Here is a 15,811-nt window from a genome sequence, read left to right on the forward strand (position 1 = left end):
ATCTAGTAGCTCTAACAATTACCTTGCTGAATGTGTAATATTTCGTGTTGCAATATCTCTATATTGTTTCGAAATAATTGTACATCTTTATAGGTGCGTGCATATGGATTGATTCGATTCCTTCTTGCACATCGTTATATTTCTAAATGTTTTGGATACAATACGATTGAAATCTTTTTTTTTTCAATTACGGGAGAACTTTTCCCACGATTTAACTTTGCAAGTATATCACTAATTGTAAGCTAATTCGCCGTATTGTACGCTGAGATATTATTTTGAGATCAATTGCTCCAAACAATTATCAGTGCTTTACGAAAGACCGATATTTCTACACGCATTTTTCTAAATGCATACCCGCAGAATTGCGGGGCGGAAATTTCGTGCAAGATCTCATCATACAATTTCATAAATGTTTTCCTATTATCGGGGGTGCATGATGAGATTAAAGTTCCATTAGACGCGCTTTATGCCGACGCGTGTTAGTGCATATAGAAAACCGTTGCGAGAGGAATCGACAGATCCTTTTGTTACGCGTCGCGCATTTTCAATGTGCCGCATCAGAGATAACGCTCTACCCCGGGAAACAAAAGTTAATTTTCTGCAGTCCACGTGTAACGCGGTTGGCTCTTTTCCGCAATAGTCGCGCGATACGTAATAACCGACGACGTGAATCCATCCGTTCGCATTTGCGACCAGCAACTTCATCGTGCGCAACAGCGATATATCCACTTTGGCACTGCGAGAGAGACAGAGAGAGATACGAACGGTATTAGAGCAGCTGTGTTTGGCCGCATATGCGACGTCCAATAAACCGAGGCGGTTCTCATATCGAAGTGCCAGGCACGGCGGCCGGAAGTTGCGCGAAACGCCGGCGGGATGTAATTTAACAATGACAACGACAACTGCAACGCCGTCTTTATTTTCAGTTTGCCCCCCCGGGGAGGGGCGGGGGGGGGGGAAACTAAGAGACGCGCCACCGCCAATTCGAGTTATCTTAGAGTCGGCGTGTGACAAATGGGCAACACGCTGGCAAGCACGCTATGATCGATTATTGGCAGGCTCGCGGGCGCGTCGCGCGAGTGCCGGATCGGGTTCCGTTCGCCATGCTCTCGCGATGGTCCCCCGTCGACGCCGAGAGATTTATCATTCCCTAACTGATGATCGAAACGAGCGTGACGTTCGGTAGTTCACATAGTTTTCCCCGGGTGATGGATCGCCGCTCTAAGATTGTGGCTTCCGTCATTGCTGGCCTATTGGTACTTACGGCATCATATTTCTTGTTGCCGGATAATAGCAGTTGCTGTTATCAACATCGCGCGCGAGCGCGCCCTCGTTTCGGATTGTTCGCTACTTCGGTATCGGAAAAGTTTCGCGATTTCCCGCCCCCCGGCCGATATACACGCGATCTAATAAACGCATTAAAACATTTATTCATAACGGAGATATTTCCTGGTTTATTTTTCATCAAAGCACACCTCTTTCTTGATTATTTGCATATCAGTATTGCGTTAACGCCATTGGATTTTATTACGATGTATCCATAATGTACACATATTCCGGAAATTACGGGATCTGTTTTTTCCATTAAAAATCTAGCAGGGGGAAACAATACGCGGATGGAAATGCGCACAGAGGAATACATCAAACGTAACTTTATTTACACGCGAAAAATATGACTGAAGAAATATTTGCCGACCCTCCATCGGGTTCTAATAAATAAAATAACGCTTTTATGTCATTCATTAATTGCTCGACAGTACCTTTTCATAGAGCAATAAATAGAAATTATAAGATTTGCGTGGTGAAAAGAGTGGGATATAGCAGGACTAACGGCTGCGTTCTACGCGTTACGTGCACTCTGACGAACGATTTTCATCGAGATGGCAGACTGCAAGCGCTCGCGGCTAGGGATCGCTTATGATTCTCCTCCGTCATGGCGCAAGATGAGCCAGACGTTTTGGCACAGCTCGGTAATGGCATTGTATCAATACTATTTCACCTCGCCAAGAGACTCCTTGCGCGAGATATCAAGGACCTGGTACGAGGTCACGTCGGCGGAGGGCGCGGAATTTTCTAAAAGGGATGATATATAGAGCCAGTCAAGCTTGGACGTCCGTGTAAAATCCATTCGGCATAAGATGAGTGGGTGGAGGAAAAAAGAATCACTTAGATGATCCGAGAGAGAAAGAGAGAGAGTGAGAAGGGGATAAAGGTCGGGGCGATTGGATGGAGAACGTCGATCTTGACCGCCACCAGTGACAAGCGACATAATGGATACAAGAATGTAAAAAGCAAATGAAGGCAATTCGGAAGAAATCTCGTTATTAATTGAAAGAATCCTCGGCTCTCTATTGCGGTAACTTACAAGATGCATTACATAATAATTTATATGGTTTTTACGAAGAGGAATCTCGCTCTCCTTTTTTCTGTATCTTACAAGTTACAAAACTAAAAATTTTATAATGCAGCATATTTTCTATTCAATAAGCTAATTGTCTTGCATGTTGGGATTTTTTGTACAATTTCGTTGTTGTGGATTGATTATTGTAATCTTTAATTATTGTAATCTTTATATACATAAGGAAAAACTCGTAATATACTTGAGTAACTTAATATTTGTGCTCATGCATTGAAATTACACACGTTTTATCGTTTCTCTGCGAGCGACATGTTACTTTAGTGATTTAATTATAAATTGTACTTTTTGCGATAAAAGAAAGAAATGTCTCTCTCATATCTAATTAAGCAACGCGAAAGTCGCAATGCCGCCGTACAGAAGGTTGTATCGATCCAATTGGTTGTTTTTTTTTCCTCGTCGGAAGGTCGACTTCCAAAGAGAAAGGGAACGAGTCCCGAGACCGCTAAAGTGACGCGAGATAATAGATGTAAGGCGGGAAAAAGCCGAACAAGGATGGAAATCCGGCCGGACGGCCGCGACTGGTAAGAATCCAGGAAAATCCATCCACTCACTGGCGAGGCGATTAATCAAAGCCGCGTGGCGAAAATGAACGCCGCGTAAATTCGAACGTTTTTACTTAGGTGAGCGAAGGACGTAATTAAATCGGAATGCTCTTTAAGCATTTCAAATGTGTATATATGCGCGTTTTAATAAGATAATGGAAATGTTTGGATTCTTTAAAGATAATGATAATAATAATGAATAAATGTACCTCAGCCTTTGAGACAATTTCTGTAATTAAACGCGTATAACTGCACAGATTATTATTATTAATAAGTGAGTAGCAAGCATTTTCTTAACGCCGTTATATAAAAGATTCCCGTTTTCATTATTCCTTTAAACGCGCTTTTTAACCGGATGAGAGAAATGGTATTCATGATCGACCGTGATTTGATAGCAACCGCGCTTCGCCCGTGCATTAACCCTGGCCCTATAGTTACGCAAGAGACGATCTATAGATCTCTCGATCGGAAACAATGGTCCTTAAGATAGACTGCTCTCACGACACATGGGAAGAAATATCGCTTGGGACTCACGGGGTCTTCTCAAATATAATTACACCTATACATTATACAACGTTATACAATCTATAGACATAGCTGTAACGTTCGATGAATACGAAAAGCGCAGTGCAAATTTATTATACTGTAGGTGCACCATGCATAATTGACGCGTTAGCAAAATAAATATAAATTGCATTATTCTTAGGGATGTTTGAAGAACTTTTCACGATCAGTATATTCGTCTGCAAAGCACTTAAAAATACTGACGCCAATGGTAACAATTATTGCAGCCCTTTTATATTAATCGCGGCCCAGAGCTGAACTAATTCGTGAAAGCTTATTTTTCATATTCAAATTTGTTATATATCAATAAACATGATTACACATTATATGATTTAAATGAAACAATGTTATATATGTACATGCGTAATATTGTATGTTATATTTAATTTATGTACATGTATAATATTGCATGTTTTATTAAAAAATCCGGCAATCTTTTTTTTCAATCCACAGTCTGACTTTGAACGTACCGATCAGAAGCAAGAAAAATCGCGGCGGTTAAGAGTTGCTAATGGATCTTAATGAGTTAAAACCACATGCTCCCATCACCACAGCGCTCACCTGGCTTGATCTCGCGGGGATAAGCCTGCGCCCACGATCCGTCCACGACGAGCAGCAGCAGCAGCGGCAGCAGCAGCGGCAGCACGAGGACCACCGAGATCCTAGCGATGCGCGCCAAGGTCATCCTCTTGGTCCCGGCGCCAGCCGAGCTCTGTTCTCTGGCACTGAGGGGTCCTTCGGGCACTGATGGTCGCCGAGGCGAGGCCCTACGGTGCCGAAGGGGGATCGAAACAATCGATAAATCAGAACCCGACACCGGGCCGTGAGAGACGAGTGATGACCTTCCAGATCCAGGAGGTCACGCGCTGGTTGCACCGCGCCGCTTGCCTGCGACCTCGGGAACCTCTCTAAAGTCGGCGGCGGCTTCGACGCCAGGCCAGGCGAGATTTGAAGTGTATGTGTACCGAGTACTCACGGCCGCGAGTGTCTGCGGCGATCGAGGCGGGCGAGTAAGTGAGGATCGAGTGAGTGAGGATGGACTGACAGACGTGCGGGCGTACGCACGAGTCAATGAAGTGAGTGGTACTTACCCGTAGGAGCCCTCACCTTACCCAACTCGGACCGTCTCTCCCCCTCACCTCCCTCGCCGAGCCTCACGTCTCGCACGCACGCCTCTCTTTTACCTCTCGCCTGGGCTCTCTTTTCCAGCGTCTTCCTCCACTTCTTCCGCACTGTCTTCTTCCTCATCTTTCTCCTACTACCACTCGTCTCCTTCGCCTCCTCCTTCCCCACCTCTTTTTGCATCATTTTTTCCTTCCGCGTCTCTTGTTCCTCGTCTCGTTTACTTCCCTCTTCCTTTTTCACCTCACATTTAATTTGCGGTATCGACTGTTAATTGACAAGCGTTTGCAAAAGATTCAGTTTTCAACGATAAAATAATCCGTACAACCGGACGATCTGAATCTTCTGAGTATTTTTTTAATCGTACGAATTAACATTTTATTCCTACACAGGAAAAAAATGATGTGTCAGCAAGATCAATGTGGTTGAAATGAAATCGTTGAAACAACATCAGTATTAATGAATGAAAAACATCAGATAGATGTCTTAATAATCTGGATATTTAGTTCAGTGCTTAAAAGAAAAATCCATAGCACACTTTGAACATTTTGTTTTCGTATAAATGGGAAAGATTAATTAGCGTATAAAGAGTCAAACAAATTGTGTCCATGTGAAAGTTTTATAGAAAATTACTTGTCTCTCTAAAGTTTCGTATCAAACGCATTATATATTGTAATTATTCATTGTGAAATCGAGTCGTTAATTTGTTCTCTTATTCTCGCACAATCCCCTTTGCACCACGTAGATTGCACCACTACCGGCATAAAGTTTCCGTAAAAGTGCAACAGAAAGATTTCAAATCTGGAAAGCTTCTGCACAGCGTCGCCTTAACGGCCACTTTTATCACGATTGAAGAATTTTACGAGTAATTAGCAAACTTCCTTTGGGCGTCAGAGAGCGGAGTCTTGCAGTACATAGTTTTGTTTTTCTCTTTTCAAAATAGTAAAATCTATAAATATCAGAACTGTACTGTACATTTTAAGCAATAAGGGAAATAGTTTTATCATAGTTTGTGCCGCATATTATTCCTCGGGCGTAACAATATTGTGTTTAGAATTCACTTGTGCAATATTACGTTTGTCTTTCTTCTTTTCGCATTGTGAATTCTTCATCGTGAACAGATATTATCAATTAAAATATAAACCACGTGTTACACACATATTGTTTCAAACTAAAGCCAATGTTAATAAACTTGCAAACTAGCCTGATACTTTCAACAACTTATCCAAATCTATTTAAACATTTTTATTAAATTGCAAAAGTTTTATATTACAAAAGTATCATATGTGAAGTATCTAATAATGCAACCTGTATAGACAGATTCCTACAAGAGTGCATATTACTTTCTATCCCAATTATCATTGAAAAGAAGAAGGGGCCAAGCAACAACGAAAATTGACACCTCACAGTCAATTTTCAGCGAGAATTTCTCCCTTCGGAAGGCACTATCTAATTATAATTCGAAGAAATTTAGGCGAGTATTCTTGACACTCTCGTGCGGTATTTCCTCACACATTGGCCTTTTGTTCCGGCTCCTTCGCTTACTTACCACCGTCGCGTTGTTTCTTCGCGCTCGCCGCGCTGTGTTCCCACACGCTTAAACGCGGGCCACCTCCATTTACCCCGGCATCTCTTTCCGTGCAGAATAGTGCCAGGCAATCTTTCGCGTGCAAACATCTTCCCCGAGATCTCGGTCCATTCGTGCCGCGGTATTCCGCTCGCGCGTGCGGACGACACGCGATAATTTTATTCCGACGCTACCTAAATAGCTTCGTTACTCCCTCGGACGAAAACAACCTCGAGTTATTTCATCCCCCTCCCCCCCCCCTCCCGCGATCTCCGCCGCCTTGCTCTCGTACTTGGGTCCCGCGCAGCCGATTTTCCTCCGCGAACTTATTGAAATTTCACTGCAAAGGCACGAGGGTGGAGAGACTCTTTTCCTCCTTCCGCCCTTGCTCCGCTTTCCTCCGCTTTGTCTTTTCACGACGCGAACGCAAACCAAGATGCAGCCTTCATCACTTATTTCCCGCGTTTCTTCCCATTCCTCCCTGGGCGCAAAGCATCGCCCCGGCTGTTCTTTCTGTACAAGGATCTCAGACTCATTTCCCACTACTTAATTTGTATAAGCATTCCTTCTTCTCTCGCTGAACATGACGCGATATTTCTTCCTTGCAATTGCGCCATTGTAGCAATTAAAACTATTAGGATTGTGTACGGGCGCGGGGCCCGAGGTTCTTGTATAAGATGAAGAGAGATGAAGTAATTGAAGCCATTAAAAATAGAACAATGCAATAATTTTCTAATGAAATAAACGAAACAAACAAAATTAACAATGAATAATTAAGTGTAAAATTAATATATTACATTTAATATACATTAATAACATTAACATACATTGTATGAAGTTATTGAACAGTGCAACGGCTGGCAGAAAAGATAAAAATGTATAAAGACACAGTGGGGTTTTTATTTCGCTCGGTTAATAGACCGTGAAAATGATATTTCCCGAAAATTTCTGCCGTAATAGGTGTCGCAATTTCCTACAGGTTTCGGCTTTCGCCCGACTGTAAGTGTATTCGACTTTTCCCTTTTTGGCTGCAATACGACAAACTACGTTGCGTTGTAAAGGCCGCACTGTCAGCCGTAAAACCTTTCGCCAGGCATTCACGAAATATTGATTCCCGTTGAAAGCAGTTTGGACGCAGCTGAGACCATCGCGGCGCGGATATACTTTTTCGACGAACGGCAGTACGCATTTTCACAAATTTTCGATAATGGACGGCACAATGCGTCGAAATGCCGCGCCGCTGCCTTTTCCTCGCGCGCGCAGGAAAAGCTATTGTGCGAATATTGTATAGTGAATAAAATGCATTAACTAGAATCGGTTCCGTGTGGCTTTTCGGTTACTCGCCGGGCCAAAACAGATCACTGCCAACAAAACGAATCGATAGGAAACAGGCAACTGGTGGTCGACGGTTAGAGACAGAAATATGAAAGGGAAGGAAATTAGCAAAAATGTTTGCCGTTTCGCTTTGCGACGAAAGTGAATCCATTTTTGTAATATACAGATACAACTAAGTTTTTTTTACATTTATTATCTTAAATGATTTGTCATCCGAAAGAACCGCGCAAAATGTATTTTCACTTGACGAAAAAGAAAAGAAGCTTGCCGGAAAAACTTCACCAGCGCTCGCTCCGTTTTAGTTGAGGCAAAAGAATTCAACTTGTTCTCGCAAAAACGTATCGAAGAACGATCGCTTTCGCAGATGGGCAAATATTACGCGAAGTACGGGCGAACGTAACGCGGGCACTCGCACGTGGGATGACCAATGAGAGAAACTGAGAGACCACGGAGAGAGAAGCGTGCTATGGACAAGTCTATCCATCTTGCTCGACAAATCTGGGGAAGTGGAGTCTCGAGCGCACGACACGAGGCCTCTCATGGGGGCTTAATAGCGGAGTAAAAAAGATACGGACTCACCTGTAGACCTGGGAGATGCTGAGCGATTTGCTCGCGCGATCTACAGCGGACAATCGTCGCGAAACAGAGTGGTCTTGTACGAGAATGGCACGATATCGATCTCTCCTTTTTCCGATCAGCAACTATAAATATAAACGAGATAGCAAACGTTATCAGTAGATTCATGAATTGCGTGCTATACAGTTCCATCGCATTTGTATTTATAATTATTATAATTTTAATACAATTTTTATAATTAGCGTGTGATATATATTAAATTTAATATCAATCTTACACTGAAAAAAATTTCTGGTTGAATATGGACGAATTCAATGGAATATGGAGGAATTCTGGTAAATCCTAAAGGAATTATCTGATTCGTCCATATTCAACCAGAAATTTTTTTCAGTGTAGAATATAATTTTCTATAACGCGCTTTATTATTTTTTGTATTTACTTTTCCTTCGACCATTATAAACTCAGCTATTACGTTTTTACGACTGTTAAATAAGTTTATATAAACTTCTTGCTTTCGAAATTGTCTGTTCGGAATAAATAGGCGTCGTTAAGTTCGTTCGCGCCCTTCCACGTCGGACCGCAGTCGCATTTACTTACGAGGCTAATTGTGATGTCGGGACGAGAGAGTGAAGAGATCATTACATCTCGTAGATCATCCATTTATGGCCGCATAGCCATCTGGCTGCACAGCTTCGCATGAAGATAAAGCCGTTTCAAACGAAAGCCGACCTCCCGTGAGTATCGAGTATTTTGTAATGAGATGGAGGTTCGTCGGGCTTCGATCGAGACTATGATTAACTTCCCATTCCCTACCACGTTCCTCTCAGCATCTTACTCTTCTCCATTTCTTCAGTGTTTTCCCAGGTTTCTCTTCACGTCTCTCTATAAGTCTTGAAACATTCTCCTCACGAAATTGGACTGAATAAAGCAGTTTTTGCGTAAACTCCTACTTTACATTTTACAATTGTTAAATTTTTGAGACTAGTTACAGTAATTACTGGCGATGGAAATTTTGAAGATATCTACGGACTTTTATTTCGAAAACGTCTTAAATTGCTAATGATCAGTTTAAAATATATATTCTCTACGAACGTATATATACGGCGTCCCGTAAATGTAGCATCATAGAAAAAAAATTAAAAGACTAGAACAATTGTTTCGTTTTATTTACGTGTACATAAGCTGCTCAACGTGTCCAATATTATTTTCAATACACAACCAAGCTAAACGCTTCATCCAGTCAAGAAATCCATAATTAATAATAGTTAATGATATTACACATATTGTGTCGCACACAATAATGCTCTATGCTGTTGAATTTATGAGGCTATGTATATAATATGTTATTTGTACATTTTCGAAATAACTGAGTAAACGACAAATATTTTTAATGCAGAGAAGAGTTACAGTCAAGAGTACATTTATTCTTACAATTAGCTGTAACGAATAACTTTTGCTCTTTTTTGTCTTTCATACAGATACAATTAACAAGTATTAAATCTTAATGTTAAGTTTTTCACGTATAAAAATTAGTCATTTAATTTAAGATTGACATGTTACCCAAACATTGTCATGTACAGTTTTTTTGTTATAAATGCAATCATTAAGAAAAATCTTAGATAAATGTTGCATTTCTAAATATAGATACATGTAATCATGCAATAAAGAATTTTTAGATTGTTTAATTCCTATTTCAAAATGTTTATGCATAGTGTGTTACAATGATATGAATTGTAATAAGTTTTAGAAACTTATTATAAATTAAAAAACAATCATTTTGTGTTTTTTTTAACACCGTTGTGCGATTTCATTTACAGTGTCTTGTTTTAAAATGATCAATATCCAAAAAATTGTTCTGAAACATTCTTTCTATGTTCTTCACAATCATATTCTTCAACGCGAATAATTAAAAATGAAATTACTGTTTCTGGAAATTCATTGGATTAAAATTCATTGGATTAAAATTCATTGGATTAAAAATCTGGCGCGTCAAAAATGCTCGGAAGTCGATTTTTGCCGATCAAACAAGAAGTGCAGACTTTCAGTAATTGGTTCTGTTCGATGTTCTGGGTCGTTGTTTTCGGAATGTCAAAGATACGAATAACTTTCGCAATCTCGTCGTCTCCCGCCGAAGTAGATGTCCATTGATCCATGCACGCGACGCCGAACGAGAATTCATTGACTCGATGAAGAACTTCAGCGAGAGAGCCGTGCTCCATGACTGAACGGTTCTGGATATCCGATTCTCAATTGGAAACTTCTCACGCGATAGTTCGAATCGACTCGATAATTTTATTTTGGACAATACTGTACTTCATTCTGCACCTATGTCAATATATGAAGAACGCGACAACGTTACGTGAAGAGACTTGCGCCGCTTTCGCAGGCACAAATAAACCGAAAAGTTTTATTAAGCAGAAAGAGATAATAACTGCTTGAAGAAATTACACGTTGGACGGAAATGAACGATGTAACGAAGAGCAACTCTTAAGAAGTTTGTTAAGATAGCATTAGTGAGACACTCGCAGATTATAACAGAAGATATAATAAAATCATACTGAAAAGTCAGCAAGGTTAGCAGCCTACCGAAGATAAGTAAAACCAAATGCTCCAAGTGCCAGAATGAACTGGATAAAACAGGCTAATACACGAAGAAGAAAAAGAAGAAGAAGATACTGAAAGTTACTCTCGCGCCAAGACAGAAGCGAGTGCAATATCTAATGCATGCTTTGGTAACATACAACTTAAACGTAGATCGTGACCTTCAGCTATTGATTTGGCAAACTTTTGTAATCGATTGAGATGAACAAAGATCATATGACCAGGCGATTTATGCGTGCGATAAAATATGCGCAAAAAGAAGCTTTGCAATTTACTTTATCAAAAGATGTATAGCATCTTTTTCGGCTGGCGAGGACGTGCAGAGCACGCACTTGCGACTGCGTTAATTTCTGTGAATCCACCAGCGCCAGGAAACGATTTCTTGCCGCGACACGACATCGGGTAACAGGTGGAGAGGCGCGGGGAATCCCGTCGTCGGTGATGATCGCCGACGTCGACGCGGCAGGCGGTCGGCTTCTTTCGTACAACTTCTTCGAGGGCGACTCCAGATCCATGTTTCATGAGCTACCTCGCGCACGTCGGAGAGGGTTAAGGCCACCGCGGGTGCGCCGCGAAAGCCGCGATCGCCACGATCTACGCGTACTCCCAGGACCTTCCCCTTTCGCGACTGGGGAAAACTGAAAATCTCGCGGAATTCTCGGGGGACGTTGCTTCGAACGTCCGTGTGGATATGCCCCATTATGCGCGAGAAGAACAACCTATCCTAAACTCATTTTAAAAAAAGTGTCGCAATCATTCTGTTCACCACTGTACATTCTTTCGATTATAAAAAGAGTGTAAAAAATTTCTACGACAAATTTAAGTAGCTTTTCGTTGCCAGTGGTGATTAATCAAGAGGATTTTTTTATAAAAATCGACCAGACCGGCACGAATGACGATCTCTATTTTAGTCACGACGTTTTCTACAAGTTTTGTTTCAGTTGTTTGCAAGGGAATCGACTCGGTCAAAATAAATTCTGTGTTGACTCTTTGGATAAATGTGTTTAGGCAAGAATAAAATTTTTTTTTAATCGCATTTGAATATTATCACAATTAATATTATAAGAAATATGGAAACTGAAGATTCTTTAATGAAGTCATGATATCTTTTAAACCGCAATACGTACAGCACGAGTATGTAATTATAACGAACTGCGTAACGGAGTGCAGTGTGTCTCAATTACATACCTCTAATATCTACCTGGCCCCATTTAGCGAATTTATCATGACGAAATATGGCAAAGTTTAACAGTGCCAGGTGACGCTGCGGGATAGTAAAGATTAAGGATGTCGCACACCGGGGCACCAGCGCGCCATTCCAATGCGTGCACGTTCTCAAAGATGATGAGCTTCAAAGGAATTTTAAATTAAAGCGGAAGAAGGTCAAACATGCTCGCTTCGGAACTCGCTTGCGACGAAAGAAAATCGTATTTAAGCTTCCGCGAATTGGGTCGTCCGGCTTGGTTGCCTAACGCTAAAATATATTTAATAAAACATTGCGAAGCAAGACCTAGACATGCTACAAACGTCGAACACTCGGGAGTCATTTAAATCGCACAACTCCGAGTGGATTAATTTGGAAATGCTAAATGGATCCACGAGATTCTCCCTTTTCGGCACAATTTCCTCTCGCGCGACGAAGCTGATAGTATCTTTTTAACACAGATTTCCCATAAACACGCGTTAAAATTAATCGAGATTTGACCGCGAGTCCCTGTGCACTTTCGAAGACGATTTCGAAATAATGTCTTGTATCTTATTTTGCGTGTTGAATTTTCCAGAGGAAAATGGTAAACGGGCACAGGTACACCTGAGCAATTGCTAATAATCCAAGATTACATTTGCGGCATAAACCATAATGGTCCTCCCCGCGCCAGCGAGAGTCCCGCGAAGTTTAGGTGGATGCGAATATCCGAAAATTCGAATTCTCACTATGAATACAAATGCCCGATGGAGACCGCCTACGTAATATCCCGCTTATCTCGCGCGCTCGCTCGTATCGTAAGTCGTCGGTGTGTGGCGAGCTTTAAAGCCCGACACTCGCCGGGGAAATGGTGCTACTCTGAATCACCGGCAGCACACCGGCGATATTCCTTTCTGATCGATGCGCTCGCGACGATACGGCGCCTGCAGACCGTCCTTTCGGATGCGCGGCCCGGCTCGAACGAGAGCTGGTGCACGCCGCGCCGCCGCCGCCGCCGGAGAGAACCGGGGCCGCGCGCTGACGACGGTCGATCGGCCGATCGGGAAACGGTGATCGCGTTGTTTTTTATGCGGAAGTAGATCGGACGAGGTGAAGCGCCCGCGAGATTGGAATCGAAAATCAGACGTGCACACGCGGCGGCACCGTTAAGGCCGCCTCGAAGCTTGCTCGATGCGAGACAGCATTTATGAAATACCCAATTAACATTCTCAATCAGATATTGTACCAATGAAGAACGCGTGGAAAAGAGTATTCGCGAAATTGAAGACCAGGCTAAAGTGGCACGCTCGCACACACCCAGAACAAAAGATTTATTCACGTTACACAAGCGAGATACGTTGAAATCGGGTCTCTTTGAATCTACCAAATTTTTAGTAAAACGTTTGCTAAAATTCTCCGAGACCTGTTCTACAATACGTCGTATGTCGCTTTTCAGAAAAGAAATTTTCTCATTGAACTGCCTGCCCGACATCCGACCAGCGACATACAACATTGTATAACAGGCCTTAAGAATCCGAATCAGACTAGCAATTGTTGACTCGGATTGAATTGGAATTGGCGATTGACAATTGTTCTTTAGCCAATGAGAGCAAAGCACCCAGTGATTTAATCGGCTCTCATTGGCGAGAAGACAATCGTCAATCGCCAATCCCAACCCAATCCGAGTCAGCAATCGCTAGTCTGAGATTCGGTCTTTAGAGATTCCAGTCCCAATCAAATAAAATTGTAGTTAAAGTAAAGAAATTATTTCTTTAAAATTAAGTAAAATTTATTAACGTGAAAATTCAAACAAATTTGTTTGATTTCGAACAAACTTCTGTTCTGGGTGCAAACGCAATTTCGAGATTCCTAATATGAACACTGTAGAACACATTACTGAATTTTCGATGAAAATTTTAATCAGCCGGAATTAAAATATACAAATAATAAATGTGAGAATAATAAAGAATACATGGACGCGCGTATTAATCTGTTAAATGTGATGTAATATCGTAACAATGACAGAAGGCGAGCAGAAATGACGGAAATAACGATAGAAGAGAATAGGTGACATATTAAATTTGCCATTAAACATTTACTATCCCAGTTTTCCATAATGGATTTCTAGTGTAGCGGATTTAATAGACGTTTTGATACCACAATGACGTCAGTATTGTTCCGCCCGTCAGAATGGTGCTGCGAGAGAAAACGCGTCAGCTGGGATATAATAAACTTCTGGAACGCACGCATGTTCATAAATATTGACAGCCAGCCGACATAATTATTAATTACCTCGTAATTACTCGCGCATTTCATTAGGGCCGCATTTGCTTTGTGGAACTGGAATGTGACAAGCGGCTTTTGAGCTTGTTGCATGCATTAAAATAATTCAACAATGTATTATGCGAATTAATGTTTCAATAATATAATAACAGCATGCCACACTTACATGTCTATGTAACGTTGTAATTTCGTTCTCCGTAATACAGTTGCGAATGATTAAATTAAAACAATTATTGGTAAAAAAAACATCACCTTGTGAATTGTAAAATAAATTGGATACCTCGATAAACGCAATTTGTCTGCATTAATAATGGGCCTTTATTATCAGATAAAGCGTAAATTCCGGTTTAATTTAAATACATACAATTACACTCAATGCAAATTTCTCAAGCAAAATTATTATCTCCAAATATATATATATATATATATATATATATGTTGTTATATTAACCATCTAATTTCACTTATTATCATTTTCTATCTACAGTCATATTGCATGTCTTTGTCTGAAATGAATGTATCACAGTGAAATTGCGGCACTTAGTAAACATTGCGTAGTATCTGGTAAATAGCTATTTGGTATTTGGACCATCAAAGTGATTTTAATTATCAAACAGTTGCGAATACAAAGTGCAGCCCTTTACAAACTGTCCCATGTGTGTTCACTTGTCATATGTCACCGTTTATTTATAACGATATATTTAAAAAAGACAAATTTATAATTACGATTAGAATCGCTTATTAATATAACAATTCTCGTAGAATAAATCGAGAAGAAGAGATGACATTTTAACGGAACAAAATAAAAAATTATACCGCGTAAATCTCTCTTTTTTTTTCTTCTATAAACTCTTCTTTGCAATATCGTACAAGATTGGAGTACAGTAGCCAGAGATAAACGTTCCGCCAGCTGAAACGAGCGCTTTCGCGATCAGCCGATACGAAATTCAGAAACTATTAAGACTTACGATCTGTTCGCAAGAATCGAGCCACGAGAAACGGAGTTCGGATCGTGTCTCGAGGGAAACATCATCCGAGATCTTCACGCAAATCGCGATCACATATGTATCGTCACGAATATCAAATTGACCCTCGAGATCCATCCATTCTGTTGAACCGTATCGCGCGCCTCAAGACGCAACGGTTTCAGCTTACTTGCTCAACGGTTATAAGTGTGAGCCTAAAGGCCGAATCAGACTAACAATTGCTGACTCGGATTGGATTGGGATTGGCGATTGACGATTCACTATCGTTTAACTTTAAGCGTAGCTTATTTCGTTCTTTGTCTTTTTCCAACTGTTACTTTAGAAAGAGACAAACATGAATTAAATTAAGATTAAAGTTAGGCGACGTTTGGTAAAACCGGGCCTAAGCTGTACACACGGAGCTAATGAAAACCTCATTTGTTTTAGGAATGTGGAAAAACTTTGCGACGTTGGTTTAGTAACGAAAGTCGAATGCATCGTTCTGATTGCGCATGTTATATGTTAATTAAATTAAAATTAATTAAAGCACAAATGAATTAAAACTAAAAACCATTGCGTTAAATTGTCGAATAAACGAAGCTAAGGAACCGAATACGACCTGATTAGCCGACGTTGCTATCCTATGCGGAGGGT

General features: G+C 40.9%; 1 protein-coding gene across 1 annotated transcript in view; it reads right to left on the reverse strand.

The window, feature by feature from the left end:
• LOC105558973 overlaps nucleotides 1-11,241 on the reverse strand; it is a 44,609-nt gene extending 33,368 nt beyond the window's left edge. The window contains exons 1-3 of the mRNA XM_012006954.1: nucleotides 11,059-11,241; nucleotides 4,617-4,914; nucleotides 4,087-4,269 (exon numbers count right to left, since the gene is read on the reverse strand). Of these exons, the coding sequence (XP_011862344.1) occupies nucleotides 4,087-4,269; nucleotides 4,617-4,914; nucleotides 11,059-11,241 (664 nt within the window). The remainder of the gene's footprint in view (nucleotides 1-4,086; nucleotides 4,270-4,616; nucleotides 4,915-11,058) is intronic.
• Between the last annotated feature and the right edge of the window lie 4,570 nt (nucleotides 11,242-15,811).

The sequence above is a fragment of the Vollenhovia emeryi genome, unplaced genomic scaffold (assembly GCF_000949405.1).
Source record: "Vollenhovia emeryi isolate VEMERY1.0 unplaced genomic scaffold, V.emery_V1.0 DF939298.1, whole genome shotgun sequence".
Classification (NCBI taxonomy): domain Eukaryota; kingdom Metazoa; phylum Arthropoda; class Insecta; order Hymenoptera; family Formicidae; genus Vollenhovia; species Vollenhovia emeryi.